The sequence below is a fragment of the Melanotaenia boesemani genome, chromosome 10 (genome assembly GCF_017639745.1).
Source record: "Melanotaenia boesemani isolate fMelBoe1 chromosome 10, fMelBoe1.pri, whole genome shotgun sequence".
NCBI lineage: Eukaryota > Metazoa > Chordata > Actinopteri > Atheriniformes > Melanotaeniidae > Melanotaenia > Melanotaenia boesemani.
Genome location: NC_055691.1, coordinates 20,652,714 through 20,676,710, shown reverse-complemented (window position 1 = coordinate 20,676,710; position 23,997 = coordinate 20,652,714). Strand labels below are relative to the sequence as shown.

The following is a 23,997-nucleotide window of genomic DNA, read 5'->3' as shown; positions in this document are numbered from 1 at the left end:
GAACAACAACAAAAAAAAACACAAAACAAAATAAAACCACATACATGGACAACAGACCATTCGCTTATTTCCCATAGAAAAAACGAACGAAATTTTGAAAACGCACCGGCGCCGTGGCTTAGTTGGTTAAAGCGCCTGTCTAGTAAACAGGAGATCCTGGGTTCGAATCCCAGCGGTGCCTTTTGTGGTTTGGTAGGTACTTCTACTTTATGAATTTATGTAGAGTATTTAACCTAATGAGACTCTGCGTGCACATACGAGGACATTACATTTATAACTTCCTGAAAGTGGACCTTTTTTTGCTTCCATCTAGTGTTTTCATTTATCACAATGTACTAATCTGACAAGGCACACAATGGCCTCACGTTCATATCAATAAAGAGCTTCAATTGCACATTTTTTTAGAAGAAAAATTAAAAAAATCTAAGAAATTACAGTAATGTTTGTGCTAAAATGTGTTTATTCATAGAACATAATGTCTATAGTTCCATGGTATGCATATTTCAAATATGTAATAACTTTCCAAGACAAAGTTAAATGTAATTACTTGTACAAGGACACTGGGACATACTTTATAATATATCACCACACACACACACAGAGTATAAGCAAATAAACTTAGTGGAATGTTTAGGACAGACTGTCTAGTTATAAGCATAATGATATATATATATATACATATATATTTATATATATATACACTACCGTTCAAAAGTTTGGGGTCACTTCCTTATTGAATCCCATGGCAAAGTGACCCCAAACTTTTGAACGGTAGTGTATATATATATATATATATATATATATATATATATATATATATATATATATATATATATATATAAGCAAAAGATATAATGATGAGCCCCTACTGAATGAATGTCTAAACTAAGAAGTAAACAATTATCATGCTTTTTTGGATCTTGCTTACCCAATAGTTGTTTATGGTTTCACCAAAGCAATATTGAATGTTGTTCGCCAACCAGAACCTTCATGCATTTCCTTGAAATTTGCATGATAGTGTCTCAGGTTTTTTGGTGTAACACTGATGATGTAGTTCAAGAAGACTGACCATAGAAAAACTAATTAAAAAAATGTCCCCTCAAGTCACAGTGTGCACAATATTTGCAAAACATATTCCTGAGGATGTAAAAACAAAAAACAGAAAAAAAAACAAAAAAACTGAAATCCCTGAAATCAAACAATAGTTGCAAAAAAACAAAAAAAAAAAAAAAAAGAGTGAGAGAGAGAGAGAAAGGGTAATACATCTAGATATCCAAATAAATGAGAACAAAGGTACTTACTTTCTTTGTTTTGCATTTTCATATTGTAAAATACTGTAGGAATGTTTGGTGAATTAAATGTATGTTTATTGGTTTGTTTGCCACCTTTTAGTTGATTGCTGTGATTTATTTCCTTTGCTTCGGATTAAGTTGGAGCGTTGCTTTTTTTGTTGTTGTTAATAAATTTACAAAACGTATATTTTGGATTTAAGCGGATTTATTGGCGCATCGGACACAAGGAAAGGATCATTTTGTGGTCTCTAAACTCATTATAAATACAATATGAAAATACAATACGGACCGTTTCTTCGTGTTTGTATTTTAGTCAGTTTACTTTTTGTTCTGAAAACCGTAAAACCAAAATCAAGCCATTTTAAATTCTTTTTCAATTCCACTTTAACTGGTAAACAGAAAAATGCCTTGTGTTTCATTTTTAGTTTTTAAATCTTAGGATGAAAATGAGATAAACTCTTGTTTTTTGTTATTCAAAATTCGCCTCTAAACGGACAATCCAACGACAAAAACATACACTGACATTTTACTGTAACGTATCACGTTATAACGCGATGGTTGATTGTAAAAATGTCAAACGTTAAACGACAATTTCACTAATCCACAAATTGACAGGAATGAACTCAGTCTAATCTATAAATACAAGGGGTTGCAAAAATGTTAATAATTCATTTTGTATGTTAGTGCATACAATTTTAAGCACCGCAAGTAAAAGAAATACATATTTTTACATAGATATGTGTGAACCATCAGTTGAAAATATTTTTACAGGTATGCTAGGGTAGCCTACTACTAGAGGAGAAAACAACAAAAAACGCCACAAATTAAGCAAAATCTGCCAAATAGGTAGTGTTATAAATAATTAAGCAAAAAAAATGAAGAAAGAAAGAAAGAAAGAAAGAAAGAAAGAAAGAAAGAAAGAAAGAAAAAACGCATCTTATTTGTACTACCGTGCAGGTCCACTCCAGTCTGCACGCGACTCCTGCTTCAAACGGCAGAGGGAGCGCGCGCCCAACCAAGGACAGTGCGATGAGTGAGTGAGCGAGAGAGTCTAGGCGGAGAGGATCCGGCTGCTGCCTCCGTGCTGCCCTCTCCTGCTGAGGGAAGAGGAGGAAACATGAGCTCCAGGAAAGGTGCGTATCTGTCAAGCTTTGATTTGGTTTTGCTAATCTACTTTTGTTTATATTTAACGTGGAAGCCGGGCGAAGTGACAGGTGTACACAGCCTATCGGGGCATGCTAAATGAGGCTACATGATGCGTTCCAGCCAGCTCCAAAGCCTGATGATGATCTCTGTGTGTTCTCTCTCCCCGTCCCTCCTACACCCTTCCCCTGACTTCGATTGTGCCGGTGAATGAACGTAAACTCCGATCAGCAGTGATGGCCATCCAGGCCAGAAAGAGAAGGCCGAAGGGGAAGAAAGATAAAGCAGGTCACCATAAGAGGTAAGCGGGGCTCGACGTTTTCTCCACCGGGTAGTGAATGCGATAGAGTGGACGTGAAGTGTTTGTTTGCCGGGGTTTAGTTTGTTGACAGCGGGTCCTTCTCTGTGTGACGCCGGTGTTGCTGGTGTGTCGGCGTTCTAGACAGAGAGAGAGCATATGGCACACAAGGCGTGTATTTTCATCCAAATTGGCTCCTGTGGATCATTAGAAGTTGCTATAAATGATAAAGGACTCGGTCTAGTTATATGGGCCGGTTGTAGTATCTAACGGCCCCCACATGACCCCCTAACGGTTTTCCCCAGTAAGATTTACAATCTATTCCGCTTCTTGATCGATTTGGTCTGTGAGGTTCAAAGGTCGGTTTGACAGATGTAAACCCCGTTTTCTTGGTCCATTTGCACCAGTGATGGCAACGCAAGACGAGCAAAACGCCTCCCTGCATCTCCTAGTTGGGAATCTTTCACATGGTGTTATGCAACTTTTCTCGCATCTGTGAGCGCATTGTTTCCTGGTTTATAGCTTATATTGTTCGGCTGTCTTACAAAACCGATGCACTGGTATTTCAGCACGGTGAGCGCTCATAGCAGCGCAGTGGGTCTGTTTAGTGCATGCGAATGGGAGTGCAGAGTGGGGGGCTTTCTTCATGGCATGATGCGATTGGCGTGACGTCACCAGCAGCCGCGGAAGGCATCAGTTAGGTGATACCAACGGTGCAGCCACCCCAGGGTGCTGCTGGAATTTGCTGGAATTCATAAACACCTGAACACTCATAGATGGCAACCAGATGTGAGCAAAACTAAAGCCTAAACATAAAGGCATCACCCAAATGGTGAAAAAATGGTAGAATTTCCCCCAAATGTAACTGTCATGTTTGTAAAATGACTATTAAAGTGGATCTGTGATGTAGGTTCATAATATATCCTCAGACCTCTGGTGTAAGGGACAGAACTAATAATTTAACTATATTCTGCTGCTCATTGGTTTTGTCCATTATGCTCTGCATTAATATTCAATATAAAGTTAACAAAAACCTTCAAGCAAAGCAAAATTAGTCTGTTTCCTTATAGCAAATGATAAAACATATACTACAGGGGAAGCATCACTGTCATATCTGAGATATTAGCAAAATGAAATGTCCTAGTTAAACAATTTAAACCAAGAATAAAAATGGTACTTTATAGATGTAACATTTTCAACCCATTTCCAAGATGATAAGATAGGTGTAAGATTGGGTTTAAGAACAGTAATTTTCTAATATTTTAAACCTGATTTGATTTAAAAAAAAGGCACAAATACAGCTTTAGAACAGAAAAAATGTTTGCACATTATGAATTGGTTGGCAGCACAGTCTTTTTTTTACACCTCTGTCACTTCTTAGACACTGAGAAGACCAAGTACTGTAGTTTTGGGAGTGAAACGTTTTGGGCTTTACCTGCATTGTAGTTCAGAACTGCTTTGGTTTTATGTTTTCTTTCATAATAACCACATGTTTTCATTAAGTAGCAGGTCAGGATTGCAAGCATGCCATTTCATCACCTAGATTTCTTTTCACTGTGGCGACAAGCTGTTGTAGTACCGGTATGAGCAGAAAGTCTGCTGGCTGGTCCTGTCTTGCAGAAATAAAAGAGAATGTTTTGCATTTAAAATAAAGTATTTAACCACCTAACCCTTTTTTCCCTTCTTGTTTTCTTTCTTTTTTTTACACATTACAAACTGATATGTATTGTTAGTTCCTGTAATAATCCTGCACAAATAATCAAAATTGATCTTTCTGATCTGATGAGGTAAAAGGAAGAAATATAAAATAAATAAATAAAACTGAAAAGCAGTGCATTTGTATTGAGTCCTAACATTAAGATGTGCTGCATTTTCAGAAGTCACGTAGTAAGTTCATTAAATAAGCATATGTGCTTTAAATGTTACTTCATCCCAGTACATATGCATCATGTTGTGAAAGGCCAAATTACAGAGCAAGAGCAACAAGCCAAGGACAAAGTTCTGGAGATGAAAAGGTTTAGGTTGGGTAATTAAAAGTTTATATTAAATTCCTTCCTTGTATTATACTTTTTACATAAAAAAACACAGTATAATTATTGCACAAGAAGGGATAATTTTCTTTCGACCAATCAACTGATTGCATTGTGTCAATCTCCGCCCTTTTGGGTAGGATTGATAAGATTAGGACCCCAAAGGAATTGTCCCAAAAAACTAGAGCGGGTCAGATCAGATTTTCTGGCACCTGCCCCATTTTTTTGCCCCAAAGATGCCAAAGGTTAAGCCGAAGAAGCTTCATAGTCCTACAGGAGAGATTTGAGTATAATCTATAGGACTGTTTTAAGTTTATTTTAGAATAAATAAGTATATTTTGGAATTAACTGAAGAAACACTGGAGACTTCCCACACAGGAAATAAGGGTCTTTAATCACATGATACTAATAATTTACTTTTTAGGTCCAAGGACAAGGTTACATGGGAATGTTGCCCTACAGTGAAGCATGGTGGTGGCAGCATCATGCTTGGGCAGTGCTGGCCTTGGAATCATTGATGCTGGAAAACTGTTATGAATTGAATTCAACAAGCAGAATGACAGTGGCTCTAACATTTTAGTAACTCAGTGTTTTTGTGGTTTGGGTGGAAAATTAAAATGTCTTGAAATGGTCCAGTGAAAATCCAGACCTCAGTCTATGGTGTGACTTTTAGATGGTTGTACACCAGCAGAGACCATCCAGTTTAAAGCTACTGGAGCAGTTTTGTTATGAGGAATGGGCCAAAATCCCAGTGGCTAAATGTGCCAAGTTCATAGAGACGTTCCTAAAGTGACTTGCGCTGCAATTATTATTACAATACCAAGCTTCAGCATAGACTTTTAGGAGTAAATTCTTACACTTGCTAAACAATTTATTATTGTATTATTTTATTTTATACACATTTTTTTATCTTCAGAGTTCACACATTATATGTGTAAAATGATGCACTGCCTACAAAAATCTGTTGACCTACAGGCTGTAATGCAACACAATAGGAAAAATGTAAGAAGAGTTGATTACGTTTTGATTGAACTGTAATGCTTAGCATTCATTTTTGTTTTCAAAAGCTATTTATCTATTCTATATGTGCAAATTAACCACCTCACCATCACAGATTTTGTTTTTGAATTGTGTTAAAAAAAGCAATATTTCTGATTTTCATTGGATTATAATATATGTTTTAAATGCAGACTCACCTGGAGGGCATCCAGTCACAGTCATTGTTCCATGAAGCAGCACGGTAGTATAGTGTAATGATCAGGTGAAAACATTTGCTGGTTTTTTTTCTAGAATTTGCTAGTTCTCATAATTATGTTTAAATAGTGCTGGGTAGAAGAGTGTGTGTGGCAGACGCCACAATATTTCCAATATAGTGTGTCTCATTGCATACTGGGCTGCTTGATGCAGAGTGTTTGCATATAAAATACATGTAGAAAGTTAATTCTTACCTGGCAATTTGTGCAAAGTATTAAAAGACATCAATACACTGCTCAGTAATTTGTAAATTAGTTTTGTTGCTATATATATTTTCCATTTGATAATACATTAATCAATTATGCTTGATAAACATGCTTGAGGATGAAAGGTCCTTGTAAATTGAAGAAAAGCAAGACAGACTTAATGGATCCTGCTGTCTGTCACGTCTTACATCATCCTGCATTTCAGTAGCTGCATCTCCCCATCTGACCAAGCACCTCCATCTTACCTGTCCTCTGTGCTTGTGAATGAAAAGGATGTGAGGATGAGATGGTGCTGAGTTAAATTTAATTTGAGAATTGAAATTTGTTCCATTTTGTGGAACAGTACGCAGCTTGTGCTTCAGTTACGGCTCACTAGTTGAAGCTCAAACTGTAAATATGTGAGTCTCAAGTTTAGTGGTTTACTTTTTAAGTTTACCAGTTAAGACAGATATTTATCCATCCAATTATTGTTTTCACCTCTATTTAGACATGCAAATATACCCATAGCCAGGTAAGTCTGGTAAGCAGACAACACCCATTTGTACACAAATTCTGCACTCTCACGGTAATCTCACACTGACTGTTGACTTCCTTTAAACACACATTCGTTATTAAGTATTATTCTCCACTTTGATCTACAGTCATGGCCAGTTTCAGCTAGAAGCTCCCATGTAGCTGAGATAGGTTCAGTAACCACAACACACTCTTGTACACATACAGAAGCAGTATCACACAATTCCCACGACAAACAAAAGTTTTTATCTCGGTCATTATATACCTGTGTGAATGGATGTGTGTAGAATAGGCTAGGTGTAGGTAAATCCAGACTTTGATGTCTTCTGCAATAAGCAGATGTCATGTTTGAACTCATTCATTCAGATGCAGACATGGACAAATACAGGAAGGTTCTTATGGGCCGAGAAAAGTTCCCAGCTGTAAGAGATGACTTCACCCTCCCAGTGTGACATGTGACATGACCTCACTTGTTTGGCCAATGTACACAAGGACTGGGGAAGGAGAGATTTAAAGAAAGCTTGGGAACATTTCCACAGTTCTTATAACCTTATGACATAGTTATGTTTCTGTGTTTGTGTCTGAATCACAGGAATTGTGGCTAATTGCAGTCAATGAATGTGCTTTTATACCCACTTTAGTCTGATATTAATTTCTAATCAAGCTCAGCAAAACTGATTTGTCACAAAAGCTGCAGCTTGTGTGACTATGAAAATCAAATATACATAGAACAAAGATACAGACAGAAAAAAAAATATAAAGGAGGTCTTTGTCACAAAAATATTTTTTTAAATATATTTTTGACAATTATTTTTTGGGCCTTTTAACTGTGTTGCTCTTTTAGTTAATAGGTTCAGATATCCAGATAAATGTTAACTCTGTGTCACAGTGACACTTGTTCTATTCATTTTCCTCAGATGAGTTACTGTTGTTCACGAGGCTGAAGCTTGTTTTTGTTTTGCGTTTTAGTTTGAATTCCTCATTGTTTGTTCTGTTTGGCTTGCAGACCCATGAGATGCGGTGTTCTCTGCCTCTCTAGAAAATAGTATTTACTTGTCTTGTTTATGGTTTGCAGGATCTACACTGAAATTCCTCAAAAAATGAAATAAATGATTTTGAAAGTCATTTTGATGACTTGTCCCTACAGAAGGAGTGGTTGAATCATGATTGTTCTTGGACACATTTTAGACCAAATGACTGGGTTCTCCTCCAGCTGCCCTTTGTGCTTAATGCAAATGACAATATTTGCTAACAGAACAAAGTAAGAAGGTGAACCAGGCAACCAGTAAATATAAGTGAGTACCTTAGCATACAATGTTATGCATCTAGGTGCCTCATTAAGCCACCCACCCCCCTCCCCCCCTTTATCAGTTCTGTTCAATGCACTAATCACACATTATGTACCAGGCAGGGCTTAATTTGAGTAGAGCTGTGCCTTCACATTATTCATGGGATTAATCCACTGATATGAGACACTATTGACTATGTCTGTGCGTGCATGCAGACAAAGGTGTACAACATATGTAGGTGGAGGTATTTTTGTTTTACTTGTTGTCTAAGACAAAGTTCAAACTCTTCATTGTGCAGCTTTAGCTTTTGTTGTCCTTCAGGCTATCGAATGCATGGAGTAGCCTGACTTCCCTGTTTTATTTAATCTTGCCGATCAGGTTATACATGCAGAGTGTCTTAATAAGTCAGTGTATAGTATGACAAATAACGCCTCTAATGCCAGTCAATAACTTTGTACATTTTTGCAGGGCTACAACTATTACTATTAATTATTACACACAGTGTGCTCTAGCACAGATTACTTTGTTTTCTGCAAAATCTAATGTTTCATCATTTTAAAATATATTGATCCCTAATGGATGGATAGCCTAAAAAAACCATACAAACAAAGTGATGTGACAGGAAAACTGCATATGATGCTTGTTTTTTTTATTTTATTTTTTTAAACACAGTGAAGCAATGAAAACATGTTTTGTATTGCAGCCATATAAATTTTAGTCTAATATCGTCGTCAGTACTTTGAAGCTTGCAACAGTTATAGTGTTGTTCTTTTCTCTTAAAGGCTTTGTGGAGTGAAAGATCGTAGCTTACATTTCCACGTTCCTTTTTCTATTTAATCTATTTCTTAACTGAGTTGTGAGTTAGAATTAACAATACATTGGACCCTTTGTTTTGCAACAGAAACACATTCAGGAAGACTCCAGTCGACCATCTCCATAGTTTGTCTATTTCACCATGGTTACAGGTATAGGAATGACGCAGCTGTTTGGAGGAAAGACTGATTAGATTTGGCACTAGTATTATGGCAGCATAACGAAGTCTTCTGTGCTTAACCCCTTGATCTTTTGTTGGTTAATCTGTTCATTCTCCAGCCGATCCTTTAAGATTGATAATGTTTTAGCTTTTCATATTGGAATGAAAGGTTATTGGGCTGATGCTCAGTGTGAATTGCTTCTTTCACTTAATAGTTCTGGATTAGCATAGAAAGACTTATTGGGATTGTGAGTCTGACTAGCACATACAGCGACACCAGTATAATACCATTTATTAGTCATAACTTTTCCAGAGAGCACTAGTGAGTCTAAATGCTAATTTTCTTCTTGGAATGTATATCTATGAGCTCCTAGTGCCTGTCGTTGCTCAGCATGCCCTTCTCCATGAAATGAGCTGACTCCAACCTGACTTATGTTCCCACACGTTGCACTATAAACTGCATTGATTTTTGTTGGACACTTTCCTCAGCCGGTAGTCTTTGACTGAGAATAAAAGCAGGCAGCTAGCTGCAACCTTGTGGAGGTTTAGAGCGGTAATTTTTCATACCAAAGGAAAAAAGTATTTGTATGAGCATACAGTATCTAAACTTCCACTGGGTGGATGGTGGTCAAAGTGGTCAGAAGTTCATTTCTGTACCATCACCCTTGACTTACGTCTGTCCCACCTAATTAGCACACTTCATGAACAGGTCAGCATTCATTCACTCTGTCTATTCTGCTCGTCATATCTCTCTTTATTTGACTGTGTTTGTCTGGACTTTATCTTTATAAATTCTTGTGACTGTGCAGATTGTTCCAGAGCATCTCTCAAGATGTCAAGCTGAAAAAGAAAATATTATTGTTAATCTCAATACTGTATACCCAATCTACTTTTTTAAGGAGCTATTTTTGTCTTATATTTTATTTGTTAAGGTGGTGATAGTGGGGGGAGATTCTGTGGATTATGGTTGGTGTTTTCACTGCTAAACCACAAGCACATAGTTAATATTCTCCTCTTAAGTTTTCTGTTATTCAAGTTAAGTTAAAAGCACGAGAGAATTGTCAGTGTGTGGTGCATTAGATCATAGATATATACAGTTATGCATTTGTTTGTTTGTGTATGTTAGCACACTCTGGGCAGAGATTAGAGATGGCCACTTAAACAGATCCATCATATCCACTGAATCACCCCAAGTCATTTATACCTAGATATCAGCAGAGGCTCTATATCATTACCCCAGCCTTCAGCAATCTTTAAATTCAACTTGTGGGTTTTCTCTTACTTTAATTTGGTATTCCGCATATGGAATAAAGGTTGTTGGAATTGAAAGAGGGTAGCTTTCTTTCACAGTCAAGGTTACTCTTATCCCTGAATGCTTTGTTTAATTGTCTCCATGTTTGGGATCGTGGTCCTGCTGGTTGATTAATGCCATCCAATGTGCTGGAATACATTTGGCTGGATTTAAGCACAGAATGCCCCTGTACATGCCTTCTTTCATCCTGATGCTTCTGGCTGCAGTGAAATCATCAGTAAATGTCAACTCCACTGGCAGCCATACATGCCCAAGCCATAACAGAACCAGCATCATGTCTGATAGAGGAGTTTGTGTATTTTAAATCATAAATTATTTTCCACAATCTTTTTAATGTAGATTATTTGTTTAATTAAAGCTCAAATTCATATTTGAGATACAACGTTTGAGTGGTGTCATCGTATCGTCAATAAAAAACACACAAAAAAGAGACTTTAGATTTATGTTCTGTTTTTTATTCATCTAAGATCAGCTTGTGATTAAGGATCTTTATTGATGTCCAGTTTGTTAAACAGAAGATCTGGACTATATGGTTTCCCTGTAGATAAGATGAATTGACTCCCAGAGGAATTCAGGAGAATAGCTATCTGTGAATGAATGCTATTGGCTTTTTTTTTCTTCTTTTTTACCCCCCCCCACCCCCCCCCCCCCCCCCCCCCCCCCTGAGCTGACCAGACATCCCGGGCGTGCCTGTGGTTGGTTGATGACTTGTGTGTAATGTATCGTATGGATGTGAGGAAGAGCTCAGCGGTTTGATCTTTGGCAAGCAGATTTGTAAGAGTCAGCCGATAATGCTTCGCTCATCAATACTGCAGCCTGCCTGGATAGAGCTGATGGCGGGTGCTGAGTGCTGAGCATGTGAGCTGCATGTAGAAAGACAGAGGGGGATGAAATGAGGGAGAAAAAAGGGAAATGGTGAGAAGCATGTTGAAAGCTAGAGAGGTGAAACAAAAAATAATAGAGTGAAGAAGAGGGAGGACAGATGACTAAAAGAGCAAAAAAAAAGAGAGTTTGCTGCATGTGAACATGTGTCTGCATAACCAATAGCAACAGGAAAACTCAGGATAGAGCAAGTGAGTAAGGGAAGAGCAGAGAGGGAATTAGAGGATGCCACGGTGGAGCTGCAGGCAGGAAATGAGGGTTAGCAAAAATTGCTGTGTTGGACACATGGTGAAGAGCAGTAGGTTGATGAATGTAGCAGCAGAATGAAAAGCCCAGTATGCCAGTTACCATTCAAACATCTCCTTCATATACTGCTGCAGTGAAACCTTTGTCATAGTCACAGCCTTTGAAATGTGTCACCACAAGTCAAACCTGAAGGACAACTATTTTAAATGTTTCCATTAAAATGTTGTTTTTATTGGAAGCAGATGGAAGTATTTCCATGAATAGTTTAGCACAGTCCAGGGACCAAAGATGTTTGTTCACATTTTGGTTTTTGAGTTGATTGTCTACAACTAGTTAGTCACTCAAAAGCCATCAAGGTCCAAAATGAATGTAAAATATCTGGAAACTTGGCAGAAGTACTGCTGTCTATCTATCTATATATGCATATGTATATGTATTAAAATATATTATAATTTTTGTGAATTTTTGTTATTTTTTTGCTGCATCCCACCATTTTCTTATAGATGTCTCTAATATGAATAGAGCTAAAAATGAATGAGCGCTGACTCATCGTGTCAAAGAGATTGGTTATGCTCCTCTCACATCACTCATTGTTAGACTGAATTGTAAGATGATATTAGCCATTTCCTCTGTGTCTGAGTAGGAACGGTTTTCCCTGGGTGGCCACAGTGCCAGTATTATTGCTGGCTGACAGACTAATTGAATGTACTGTTGAGGTAGCCTGCTTCAATATCCTTTTGGATTTGAAGAGCATAAATGAAGCTTGCTATAAGTATTAACCTTTTCAACAGCCTTTTAGTGAGGTGTGCCTTCTACCAGTCTCTTTTTTTAGCTGTGACAGCAGGGCAGTACTTGCTTGGCTTACCAGTACCCTAATCTGTTGTTATTTTATGATCTGCTAGTTGCATGCTTTAGTGTGCACATAGGTAGGATTTTATAGCTGGATTTTGTTCCCCTTTACAAATTAGGTGTTTGTCTGACGGGGAGGGGTTTTCAGCTTGTTGAGGATTTTCCTGCTGCTTTCTCAGCACACTGGTCTGCATAGCACAACACCAGACCAAATGAGGAATCTGAGCAAGAGTAAATTAAAAGCAGGGATTCCCATGTTTAGCATGGGAGCATGGTCCAAATAGGATTTGTTCAGTGACGGACAAGAAGCAAGGATTTGTTCCTCTCGTGTAATGCATGTGAAGTGCAATCCAGTTCTGTAGTTGCAGGCCAGCAGGTCATCATGGGCAGAGGAAGAAGGGACATTAAAAGGGCATGTAATTCTGCGAGGGCAGGAGCTTATCACAGTCGGGGAGGGTGGACAGGCCAGAGTCACCCTACACTGCCACCTAATGGCTAACCAGGAGAAAATTGCTTCTCATGATGATTTTTTGTTTTAAATAATTTCTGCATTTTACTTAGTCAGTTTTTCCATTTAAATGTTAGTGGAATTTCTGTATGCAATGTCTTTATTTTGTAGATCTTTTATCTTAAAGATGTCCGATGAATGAGACTTGTGTAGACAGGATAAAACCTGAGGTATTTCTGGCAGCTTTGATGAAGTATAAAGTGTTGACTTGTACCATCATTTGGGTGTTTCAACACCTAAAAGTGTCATGTTGCCTACTTAAAGTGAAAAATAAAGCTTGCATATACTTTCTATGAGACTCCACCCTTCCTTAAACAATATAGCTCTGTATACTTGAATTTTGTTTATATTTTTATGTATATTTTCACTTCATTTTACTCTAAGGATAAAGAAATAGTATATCGGAGGAGTAGGTAGTAGTAGTACTTTTAAATTTGCAGTTTGTTTATTAAAGAACTAATCTATAACCTCACTACCTTCTTAGTATTTGGTATATTAAGATGAAAAAACTGCAATTGATTTAACATGTACCTTTTTAAAGAATAAAGGAAGGCCCTGTGAAAAATATTAGCAGGAAAAGAAACTTCTAAAGAAGCTGCAGACAGGCTGCAGTGATCAGATACTCTGATGCTTCTCATGTTGGCAGTGTGGTTAAGTGGTTCACATAGCAGCAGATTTAAACAGTTTTTTCCATCGGCTTACCAGTAATTATAGAAATGATGATGAACGCGGGCTTTTCTACAAAGCAGAACTAATACACGATCGCTGTAGTCGACAGTTGATCCACATGCCTGCAGTCAAGCCACAGTTTTTGTTTGGCTCAGTATCTCTTCAGCACACTAACCCATATCTTTCAAGAGCCTGTAAATTCTTTGTGTGTCCTTCACAGTCTGTGTATCTGTTCTTTTCCATCAAGGCAGCTGCTGCCACTGTAAACACATAGTAACTGGCTATGCTTAGCAGTCTGGTGTCCTCATTTAGCCCTATTTTCTAAACTGTATATATTAGTGTACAGTTTCTGTGGAGCTGTGTTGCAGTCAAAAGGTGGATTAGGTCAGATACGAAACACTAACTAGAACATAGTTATTGCTGCACAGCTGTTCCTTTATAGTAGCTTTTCTTCTGCTTTTCAGCTCGGTATCAATGCACTACTTCAACCAGCTTCTTAGCTTCGGCTTTCTCAGGAGAAAATGCTGATCACACAAAGCCTCAGAGTGTTTTTACTTACCCTTTTTACATGCATTACGATGTATTTATGCCTTATGTGCTTTTCAAGGTGTATTCTTTCCCTGATTTTATTTGTACTGTGGCGTCCTTGTTGATGTCTTGCCCTGTAACTTGAAGGCTGAAGTCTGCTTGTTGCAGGGAGTGTGAGGGCAGTCAGACATTCTTTATATCAACACAATGAATGTGATAAAATACTCATTGGTGACCACATGACTGCCTCCTCTGGCTGCTGCAGGGTTGTTATTGCAGCACTGTGGAGATGGAAACACAAGGTGCTCTTTGTTGTGTGCTCCCTCTGCATGTGGCCAGGACTATGTTCTCTGCTCCTCCAGGCTTTCTAACAGTGTAGGGAAAAACATCTTTTATTTATCCTGACTAGACCTCCCAAACTGCTCCTTTTTTTTACTTTTTCCTGCTTCGCTATATTCCATTAGGGATGCTGCATATCGAGAACAAAGTGTTTTTGTGTGCAGGTTGGAGTCACAAAAGTGCAACTCTCAGTTTGTCCAGCAGAGGGCAGCCTCGTCCTAGCATTTGGTCTTGCATGAAGAGATTCTGTATAGCATCTTCTGTTTGTTTCATGTAGTGACTGAATATGTCCGTTTTTATCTCATTTACTCATTAAAATCAGTCACTTCCATTTTCTTTGTGTTCCATGACAAATGCAAAGCTGTTATTGTTAATTAGTACAGAAAATATTGTAATTTGACAAAATAATAAAGCAAATAGAAAAAAATCATGTCTGAAACTTTATTTTATTAATTATTACTAATTGCCAAACTCCGGGAATGTTTTTATTTGTTTAGAGCATCTACCTCTGTTCTAAATGACCAAAAACATTACATTTAGACTCACTAAATTATATTTTGGTTGCATACTTAGTTTCTCATGCGTATTATTTCATCAAACTGGGTATTCTCGATAATGGATGCAAGACATTTAACTTTAAGTGACTCCGTTTTATCACGTCCAGTATCAGAGCAACTCACTCACACTGAGTAAACTGCTCTAAATGTTTCAAAGTAATAATATTTGAGATCATAGAACCTCTTTGTGTGAAGACTTGAAGCGGTATCATTGAACAAAAAAATTCAATGAAATGGAAAAATGAATGAACAGAGAGAATATTTTCCTGAAGGAAAATTATCTTAAAGTTTGATCAAATTATTTAATAAGTATTTAATTGTTATGCATCATTTAGAATATACTTACAATTTAATTTAATATTTAGATTTTTAAAATTAAATGTATGCTATATATTTATACTATACAAATTATTTTGTTATTCCAATTATTTTTCTTTTTAAAACTAATAAATTATTAATTACAGTAGCTGTTATTTCCTCCATTACTAAAAGACCTTAAAAAGATACAAGGGCAGTCATGTTGTGGGTAGTCTTGTAAAGTGTTATCCAGCCCCATGTGTGATCCATTTAAACATGTTGGGCTGGTGGAGCAGCTGAGGTCAGAGTGCAGAAAAAGGGTGTGGGTCACTCAGTCATCAATTAAATACAGACCACTTAGTTAATAGGCTCATGAGCACTCTCTCTTTCTCTCTCTTTCTCACACCCACTCACACACATACATGGCCAGTTATTAGCTGTCACTGGGACTTCATCTCACCATTTTTACAATGAGCTTTGGGCAAATTGCATATCTCCTGTCTCTTTCAGCTCACCTAATGCACACACTCACAGTCTTACACTTGTTCTAACTTGCAAAGTGCATCCATTCAAATTTATTGCTGCTCAGTGTATTCTCCGGGGTAATGAAGCACAGAAAGTGCAAGGTGCTTACCTTTGTATGTTTGGATGAATTACGAGCACTAAACTCTGACCACTTATGTTGCTGTGCACAGTGCTGGGAGTTTTTCCTCCTTTTTCAAGGTTCAAGGAAAATGTCTTGAGACTTGTGTTTTGTGTTTTTTTTTTTTTTTTTTTTTTTTTTTTTTTTTTTTTGGTTTGACAGATTTAATGCACCTTTTGAGTGAAATAATCCACTTCCCTCTGGTCTCTTAGAGACTGAGTATTTAATTTATTCTGTTTTTATAGAACTCATTTGCCTCTTTATTATCTGGCTTGATGTGGTGTTCCTGTTCATTAAACTGTTATCTGACCATGAAAGTCTCTGGCTTTCTGTTATCTCTTGAAAAATACATGTTGATCTATGTAAGGCCACTTGATAAAGAGAGTAAAGTTATTCATATTTTCTTTTTAACTAGATGCTGGGCTTCTTGTTTAAGGAAAAAAAAAACTTTATTTCAAAGAGCAATTGGCCGACAAAAATGATCAAATGCGCTCTTTTGAGTTGATTCAAAATTAAGACTTTATTTTTTACATGGCTTTATTTTAACATTTTTAAATAAACTCATGACTGCCTTTGATCATTTTTGAAGGCCAATAGCTCTTTTAAATAAGATGTGACTGAAAGGATCAAAAGAGCACCTTTAGAGATCACCATAAAGGACCTGGAAGCGCTTCCAAAACCATTGGTTCCAAAGTTAATGATGTTTTTTGTTCCACCTGTGCTTTGCCTGTTCAAACAAACAGAGCTGAGTATTGTAATTACAACTTTTGAGACTCCTTTTTCCCTCAGTGCTTTGGTTTGTGATATGGATGTGTCTAGTCCGTTGTACATATGTTGAGGAAACTAATTTGGTGCTCAAATCTAAATGAAAATAAAAGATGACTTTTATAAGTTCTGAAAATGTTTAGACTAATGTTTTATTAACTTTTCTCTTTCCATGCTAAATAACAATGCCCCTTTTCTCTGTTTAATGTAATTTGACTACAGGAATCATCCCACTGCAACACGAAACAAGTTAGCAGTTTTTAGCTCCTTTCTACAGATAATGTGATGCAGCTTGAAATGTAGAGTCCCATTAGGCAATCATGTTCCATATGAAGGACTGCAGCACAGACAACAAAGTGCTGTGAGGCAATCCTGAGGCTCACAGTATGTCAGTGAATCTGCACCCTATATGCTTTAAACCCCCGAACTCTCTCACTCAGGACAAGCTACTTTGTGTGCATATGGTTGTCTGTGTTTCCAGTTGGGGGCAGTGTTTTCTCTGGAGCCTCAAACAACAAGGTGGTTGACACAAAGAGCACAGTCACTGTTGAAGCAGCAGCATCTCGCCTGTGTTAGTGCAGACACATATATTTACTCCATACAGAACTTATATGCAGTATATTTTGCATGCTTTTGCCTACTTCTATGTACAATTATGCCTTGCTGTAACATTTATCTGTGTCTGCATGTGGAAATTGAATGTGTGTTCAGGAATCATGCAGCAGGACTATGTGTGAGTGTGTGTGTGTGTGTGTGTGCATGTATATATGTCTTTGTGTCGGTGGGTGCTTGCCTGCATAAACCCCTTTTCCCTCCGCAGCATCCACCAGGCAGTGTGAAGAAGTAGGCCGCTTAAAGATAGCTCCCGGCAGCCTCAATACCAACTCCCAAAATATATCTGCTCATGAGAGTCATCATCACCCTCCCTCCCCCCTCTTTCTCATTCTTCTTTTGCTTCGTCCCCTTTTGAAAATAGAACAAGCATCAGCATTTGAATATCCAGATTGATAATGGTTGATGGAAATTTCCTGAGGTGTGTCTGTGTAAGTTTCTTTTACATCAAGGAGTTATTCTATTTTTGGGAAACTAGTCTTTCTTAAAGGTTGCCCCATTGAAAGGTGACATCAAGAATGCTACACAGATTAATCAAGATGAAGAAAATTGGCTGGGTAGTGTCATAACTCATGACTTTTCCTGCAGTCTGACCCACTGGGTAGATGGTTGCATAATGCAAAATGAGGTTGCATCATTTCTAATTTTTACTCCTAACGTGCATTCCAGACATCTGCTAATGCTGAGTACAAATCTGCTCACAATCATCTCCTAGCAAGTGTTTTTTTTTATTTATTTGCATGAGTTATTTAAGAGTAATTGGTTATTATAATTATTTTTACCTGTCTTAATTTCTGTCCATTGATTTAAAAAAAATCCCCTGCATTACATCTAGTTTGCTCTGCTTTATTCTCTGATCCCTTCCCCTACCTGCCATGAACCCCTCCATTAAAAATTGGGTATGGAAAATAAATTAATAATAAAAAAGTTCAATGCACTCTCTCATATCAGCTAAATATTCTTCCTGCTGTCTGCATGTGCTGAGACTAAGAGTGTACTCCCCTTCCATTGGCCCACATCCACAGAGAATGAGGACAATAGTTTGGCTCAGAGACATGTGTGCCTAATGTAGTCCTTTTATGTGGGAAAGTGGAACTGTATGGAGATATGAGTGAAAGGAGATCATTGTGTTCCTGTTTTCCTTCTGTCTCTTTCTCTCATGTGTCTGCTATAGCTCTCAGTTATGGCTGCAGTGATTCTGCCTGCTGTGATGCATTTTTCAGACATATCATTTACACAGGACCAGCAGTAGCACAAATAGGATCAGTAGTTGCTCCTTTTGGAATTGGATAAAAATGGTATAATAGTTTTTATTGGAATAGTACTCTGATGGTTTGATCTCATTTAGTCGGTTATAAAATGATGTGGTCAATATTGGTGATCTAAGGTAAAATTTCAGATGCCGGGGTCCATGTAAAAGTTAGCACCTCAGTTTTTTGGAGGATTCTTTTGGTATAGTTTACTTGTTATAGGCAAGATTATAGTGTAGATGAAAATGTTTATCTCAAATGCTGTGTTGCATGAATTGTAATTGGTTTTGAGTAAAGAAAAATAAATGTTCAGCGGCAGGTTTTTAAAACAGGACTGACCAAATTACAGGTCATCTTGAGGGGGAGATGAATTTAAGTACTTCAAGATTTAAAAGTATAGCTGTTACTCTCATTGTGGCATTTCAGAGTCTGTATAGTTCATTCTCTGGGTACCAGAAATACTTAAGTAAGAATTTTTTCAAAAATTGTAGCTGAGAGATTTGTGAAACTGGATTAAAGGTGACTGAACTTGTGCTGACCTTGCCACCTTTTCAACATTTAAACATATTATTGCAAACAGTCCTCTGCATGTAATACCAACATCCTATGCTATTTTAGGGAACAGATCTCTAGATACTGTAAACATTTGTGCTGCACATCCTTTTACTGTACAACCTCCGGATTACTAGTCAGTCACATTAACCTCAGGATGCCTCTTCAACTGCCACTTTGCATTTTCAGTCACAGATTTGCATGCATCTGCTAATGCACACATACCTCTGCACACCCACACAACAATATTGAGGTCAGATTGAGAGATAGACACAGACCCCCTCCACCACCCATCACCCTCTGGCTAGTGAGCTGTTCACTCATGTAGAAGCTGACCCATCTGTCCTGAGAGATGGCGAGAAATTGCAAACACTCATGTATGTGCAAACACATACAAGAATGCAAAAGAGGCAGAGGTGGAAATTAAGCTCAGAGAAAATGAAGGAGGATGCCAGATAGAGAGGAAAAGAGAGGGGGGAGAGCAAGGGAGATCTGTGCGGCGTTGCCCTGAGATACAGGATGTCGTAATAAGGCAATTGGGAGAGAGAAAGAGAGTGAAATAGAAGAGACCAATTCAAAACAGAAATAGGGCGTGGAGTGTGTGCTTCTTGGAGAAATGCGTCAGTTTTCCTGGTGGTTTGACAGGCTGACACCCCTCCGCCTGCACAGAGAGTGGAAGGCTCCAGGTCGCTCTGGGCTCTGTTGTTGTGCAGAGCTGCAGAAGGCCTGACAGAGCCAGCTAGACAGAGAGAAAGGGAACGGTGAGACACAGACAGAGGCAGACACACTGTGGGCTGAGAGCTGTGTACTCATTTCATCACCCAGTCCAACCAGCGACACCAGAGAGGAAGGACACAAGGGGAAGAGGGAGAAAAGAAGGAGCATCAGTGAAAGCAAGGGAAGTCGGGGGAGAGGCAAGGTGAAGGAGGAGAAGGGAGGAAGGAAAGGGAGGGAGGAAGGAGGCTTGAGCATGAGGAGGGGCGCCTAACTGACATTGCTGCTCTCGCTATCGCACAGACACACTTCAGCAGAGGCAGACGCACACTCAGACAGTTGCTGCCCTTTTTATCTTCCTTTTGTGGACTCTTGTTCTCCATCCTTTCTTCTCCTCCAAGCAAGGGGACAAGAGAGACAGAGCGAGGAGGAGAGAAAAGGACGAGAAGGAGGAGGAGGCAGTAACCCTTTCTTCTCCTGCACTCAGACACACAGCAAAGATAGGGAGAGAACGGTTAAATAAAAAAGAGAGAAAGCAGCTTTCTGTTGTATTTCGCCGTCTCCTTTGGTCCCTCGGCCAGAGAGCGGCTAACAACCACCGCTCATGTCCGTGAACTCGGAGAAATCCTCGTCCCCTGAAAGGTAACATCACATCTTCCTCTTTCTCTCTCTGCTAATGCTTGTCATTCAGTCCACATACAACTGCGTGCATGTTTGTTTCTTTTGGTTTATTTTAAAATTTTCTTACCAGAGCTCCCGCCTACCACCACAACCATCAGCACCTCCATGTTTCGTTTTCTGTTTCTGTGTATGTTGCTGGTTTCTTCTATTGTCTGGGTTACAGCAGATAGACTAGCAGGGGGAAATGCAGTGGTTCATTGTTTCGCATGTTGTAACATTTCAGATAGCTGCTGAAACAGCGTGTACAGCACATCCACATCACTGTACAGCATAATCCCGTTAACACACCTCCTTCTCTTTCTGATGTTCCTATGAAAATGATTTTAAAAATTTGTGTACATACACCAGCACACACAGTCTGTGGTGCCAGAGCACAGAGCTTACACAGCAAGAGTGTCAACACACGTCAACATTGGCTCAGCCAGCAGCAGCAGCAGCAGCAGCAGTGCATCTCAGCAGCAATGCAAGCCAGCAGTTCACCTCATGACGCACCTCAGTGCATAACATTACTAAAGACCACACAACTTCTTTACAACACATGCAGGCTGTTCAGTCATATTTTGGCCAATACAAGACTCAATCATTTTGTTGAATCTCATGGTCGTGGGGCCTGTTTTCAGTAACAACAACCAACTTTGCCATCATGACAGGCAAAAACACATAAATATGAACTTTTTTCAAGTTGTTATGGCAGGATGTTGATACATAACAAGCACATGCATGGAAGCCTACCATGTTTGAGAAGCCATTACTCATCTCAGCCTTGTTACTAAATACAGACTTCTGCGCTGTTTAATAATTTGCAGCCATTTATGCCTAATTAGACCCTCCAAATGCCGACTCACAAGATCAAAGTGAACACAGTACTTTGTTTTGTCATTTTTTTTGTTTGTTTTGTTTTCTTTTTCTTTTTACAGTATCGCTTAGATAACCCTTCTTTGTTCTAGAAGAAAAAGAGTCTTATGAAATATGAACAGAAGCTTTATCGTAAGCCATAAAATTTGTGATATGTATGCAGAGCTCTTATGTAAATGCACAACAAGCCGTATTCATTCAGATCTAATCGGACAAAGCCCACATTCCAATTTTAGCGTGCAAAAAAAAAAGCAGAAAGAGCTTGATTTGACGGGTGCTAGAGGGCACAGAGCTGGCAGACTGCATGACTCAGGTAGCCACTGATGCTGTGCCAAGTACGATCAAGATGAGCTGTTGCCATCTACACAGCCTTGTGCCAAGACCCAGACTGGCACACCTCAGCTCATAGCACTGTGGGCACACAGATAGACTAAAGTAAACGGGCACTAACAATACCAGATATTACATGGGTTGTTGGGCATTGAGAGTGGTGCTATATTGGACTGAAGAAGTGGTGTTCAACGTGGAGTAAGAGGCAGACCATACACATACTCTGAAGAGACAACAAGTAGGATGTACCGGATGAAAACTGTCACACTCATGGAGGATCTGTAAAAGAGAGCCTTGTCACATTCATATCACCATACAGTATATCATGTATCAGTCCCCCATGTGGTGAGATTTGTTGTTATAGCTCTTGCTTGCTTTTTGCTTCTTCTATTGTTTGGGTCACAGCAGCCTGTAATTAAGAATAATGCAGCATTCTTCAGGCAACAACAAAGAGTTACACTCATGCATGCACTGCTGCCACTCTTTAACTCCAACATCTCATATGACCACTGCAAAGAGTTTCCCCAGTTAACCATCATGAATTACCTTAACAAAGTTGGTTGTAGAACTAATCACTATAGCTTTTTCTTCAATTAAAAGAGAAGTCTGCAGCTTTGATAATGTGGCATGGACAGCTTTTCCTCATTTTATTACAAAAAAGATCTTCATGATGGGAACTTACATTTGCATAACATAACATAACAGCTGAAGTATTAGAGTGAAATGGCAAAATATCTGGAGATCCATGTGTTGTATATTGCTGCCAACATGAGCTGACATTTAAGTTTTAATAAAGTGTAGTCCTTCACTGAGCAAAAATGGAAATGCTTTATTATTTTTAGCAACTTAAATATAAAGCAAATAATACCTTTTTAGAAATGGAGCTTTCTACATAGCTGTTTTCATTATTTTTTTACATTTCAAGATAATTTAGTGATGTTTGGGTACATTCAGTGATAAGGTGATGAATGATAGTTGCATTCTCATTGATAGTGCATATTGTTTAACTGTAACTTACCATGGTATGTCTGCATTCTTGTTTGTCACACATAAGGATGCTTAAACTGACCCATTGTTCCGTTTATTTTGGTTTCAGTATAAATTAAGTTTTAAAAATCTATTTTGGGCTTCTGACAAATGGTACAATCTCTCTGTGTACAACACCATCTGGAGCCCAGACATACAGGCACAGTTCAAGAAGGCTTCACTTGGAATGTGCATAGACATGTTTATCAACAATAAGGCAAAGCAGGATTGAATGTGTGTTGAACTAAATGGATGGATGAGATGGGCCTGAAAAGAGCTACAAGTGGAACAGAGACAAATTTCTTGTGGAGCACTCGCATTAGGAAGACGATCCCCGTTTGTAACCCGGCACTTGAGGCACGGCAGAGATAGATGGAGGATGAGGAGTGTGTCTCTTTGTGTGTGTGAGTGAAGATATTTAAGTGTTGCATGTGAGCAGCTTTAAGCTTCTTTTGAGGAGCAGTGGTGCGTCATTTTAGGTTATAACCACTGCTCTAGGATGAAGGGCTTATGTTCTTTGAAGATACTTATCCAAGAATTAAAGGAGTTGACTAAATAAACATCTAAAGGTCGAAGGTTTGCAAGCTTTGCTTCGCAGCCAGGTTGTAATTCATGTAGTTTTAGCAGCGGTCTGAAGTTGAGTTCTAAAACATGCTGGGTAAAACTGTTCTTCTTAGGTCTGTGTGTCATTTCTTAAGTTGTGTTTCTCTGTGTTTAAATGAATGTGCTTTTTAGGTGAGGTGGAAAATGCGAAGTAGACTTCAAACTGATAAAATGGCATGTAATCGTAAGTGTAGCTGTGTTTGTGAGTCAATCTGTACCTTTCAAGTAACTCATTCAGTTTCATCCTCGGGTGCTGCACAGATTATTGCTACATACTTCAGCCTCCTTTGTGACTTCCCTTATTTACTACCAGTTAAAGTCATCTGTTCTTACAAGTTCAGGCTCTAACTAATTGTTGGAGCTTGAGGAAAAAAAAGGCACATGAATAGCTGGAGGAGATTAAACCAAAGCAGAAGATGAAAGGGAGAAGAAAAATAGGGCAGATGGAGTACCAGAGGATGCAGTGTTGGGTGTTGGAATGTGTCCAGTCGGTCGGCAAGCCAATCCCATGCAGCAGACAATTTTGTGTCCAGTAGCTATCACATTCATGCAGTGTATGTAGTTTTGACTTGCCTGTATGGCCTCCACCATCTTCTCTGGTCTGACCCAAATCACTACAGATACCCACATTGCACACAGACACACACTCATGCACACAGACACGAACAGTCCCAGCCATGCTGCGACATGACAATAACTAATGAAGCGTGGCAGCAAGCTAGCCAGTGAACTAGCCAGCCTGTCTGGCTTTCTGGCCTCCATTATCCACATTGTGCCACCA

General features: G+C 38.6%; 1 protein-coding gene and 1 non-coding gene across 7 annotated transcripts in view; both read left to right on the top strand.

The window, feature by feature from the left end:
• Positions 1–107: 107 nt before the first annotated feature.
• Positions 108–181, top strand: trnat-agu. The gene has a single exon. It is a non-coding gene; the product is annotated as a tRNA-Thr (tRNA).
• Positions 182–2,316: 2,135 nt separating this feature from the next.
• Positions 2,317–23,997, top strand: part of srpk2 (SRSF protein kinase 2) — a 67,702-nt gene continuing 46,021 nt past the window's right edge. For 4 of the 6 annotated variants that reach the window (XM_041997226.1, XM_041997228.1, XM_041997224.1 and 1 more), the window contains exons 1-2: positions 2,317–2,425; positions 2,667–2,736. In XM_041997226.1, the coding sequence (XP_041853160.1) occupies positions 2,410–2,425; positions 2,667–2,736 (86 nt within the window). In that variant the 5' untranslated portion in view covers positions 2,317–2,409. Of the gene's footprint in view, positions 2,426–2,666; positions 2,737–19,684; positions 20,364–23,997 lie in introns of those variants that run through there. The other 2 variants (XM_041997225.1, XM_041997227.1) reach the window with 2 other exon arrangements.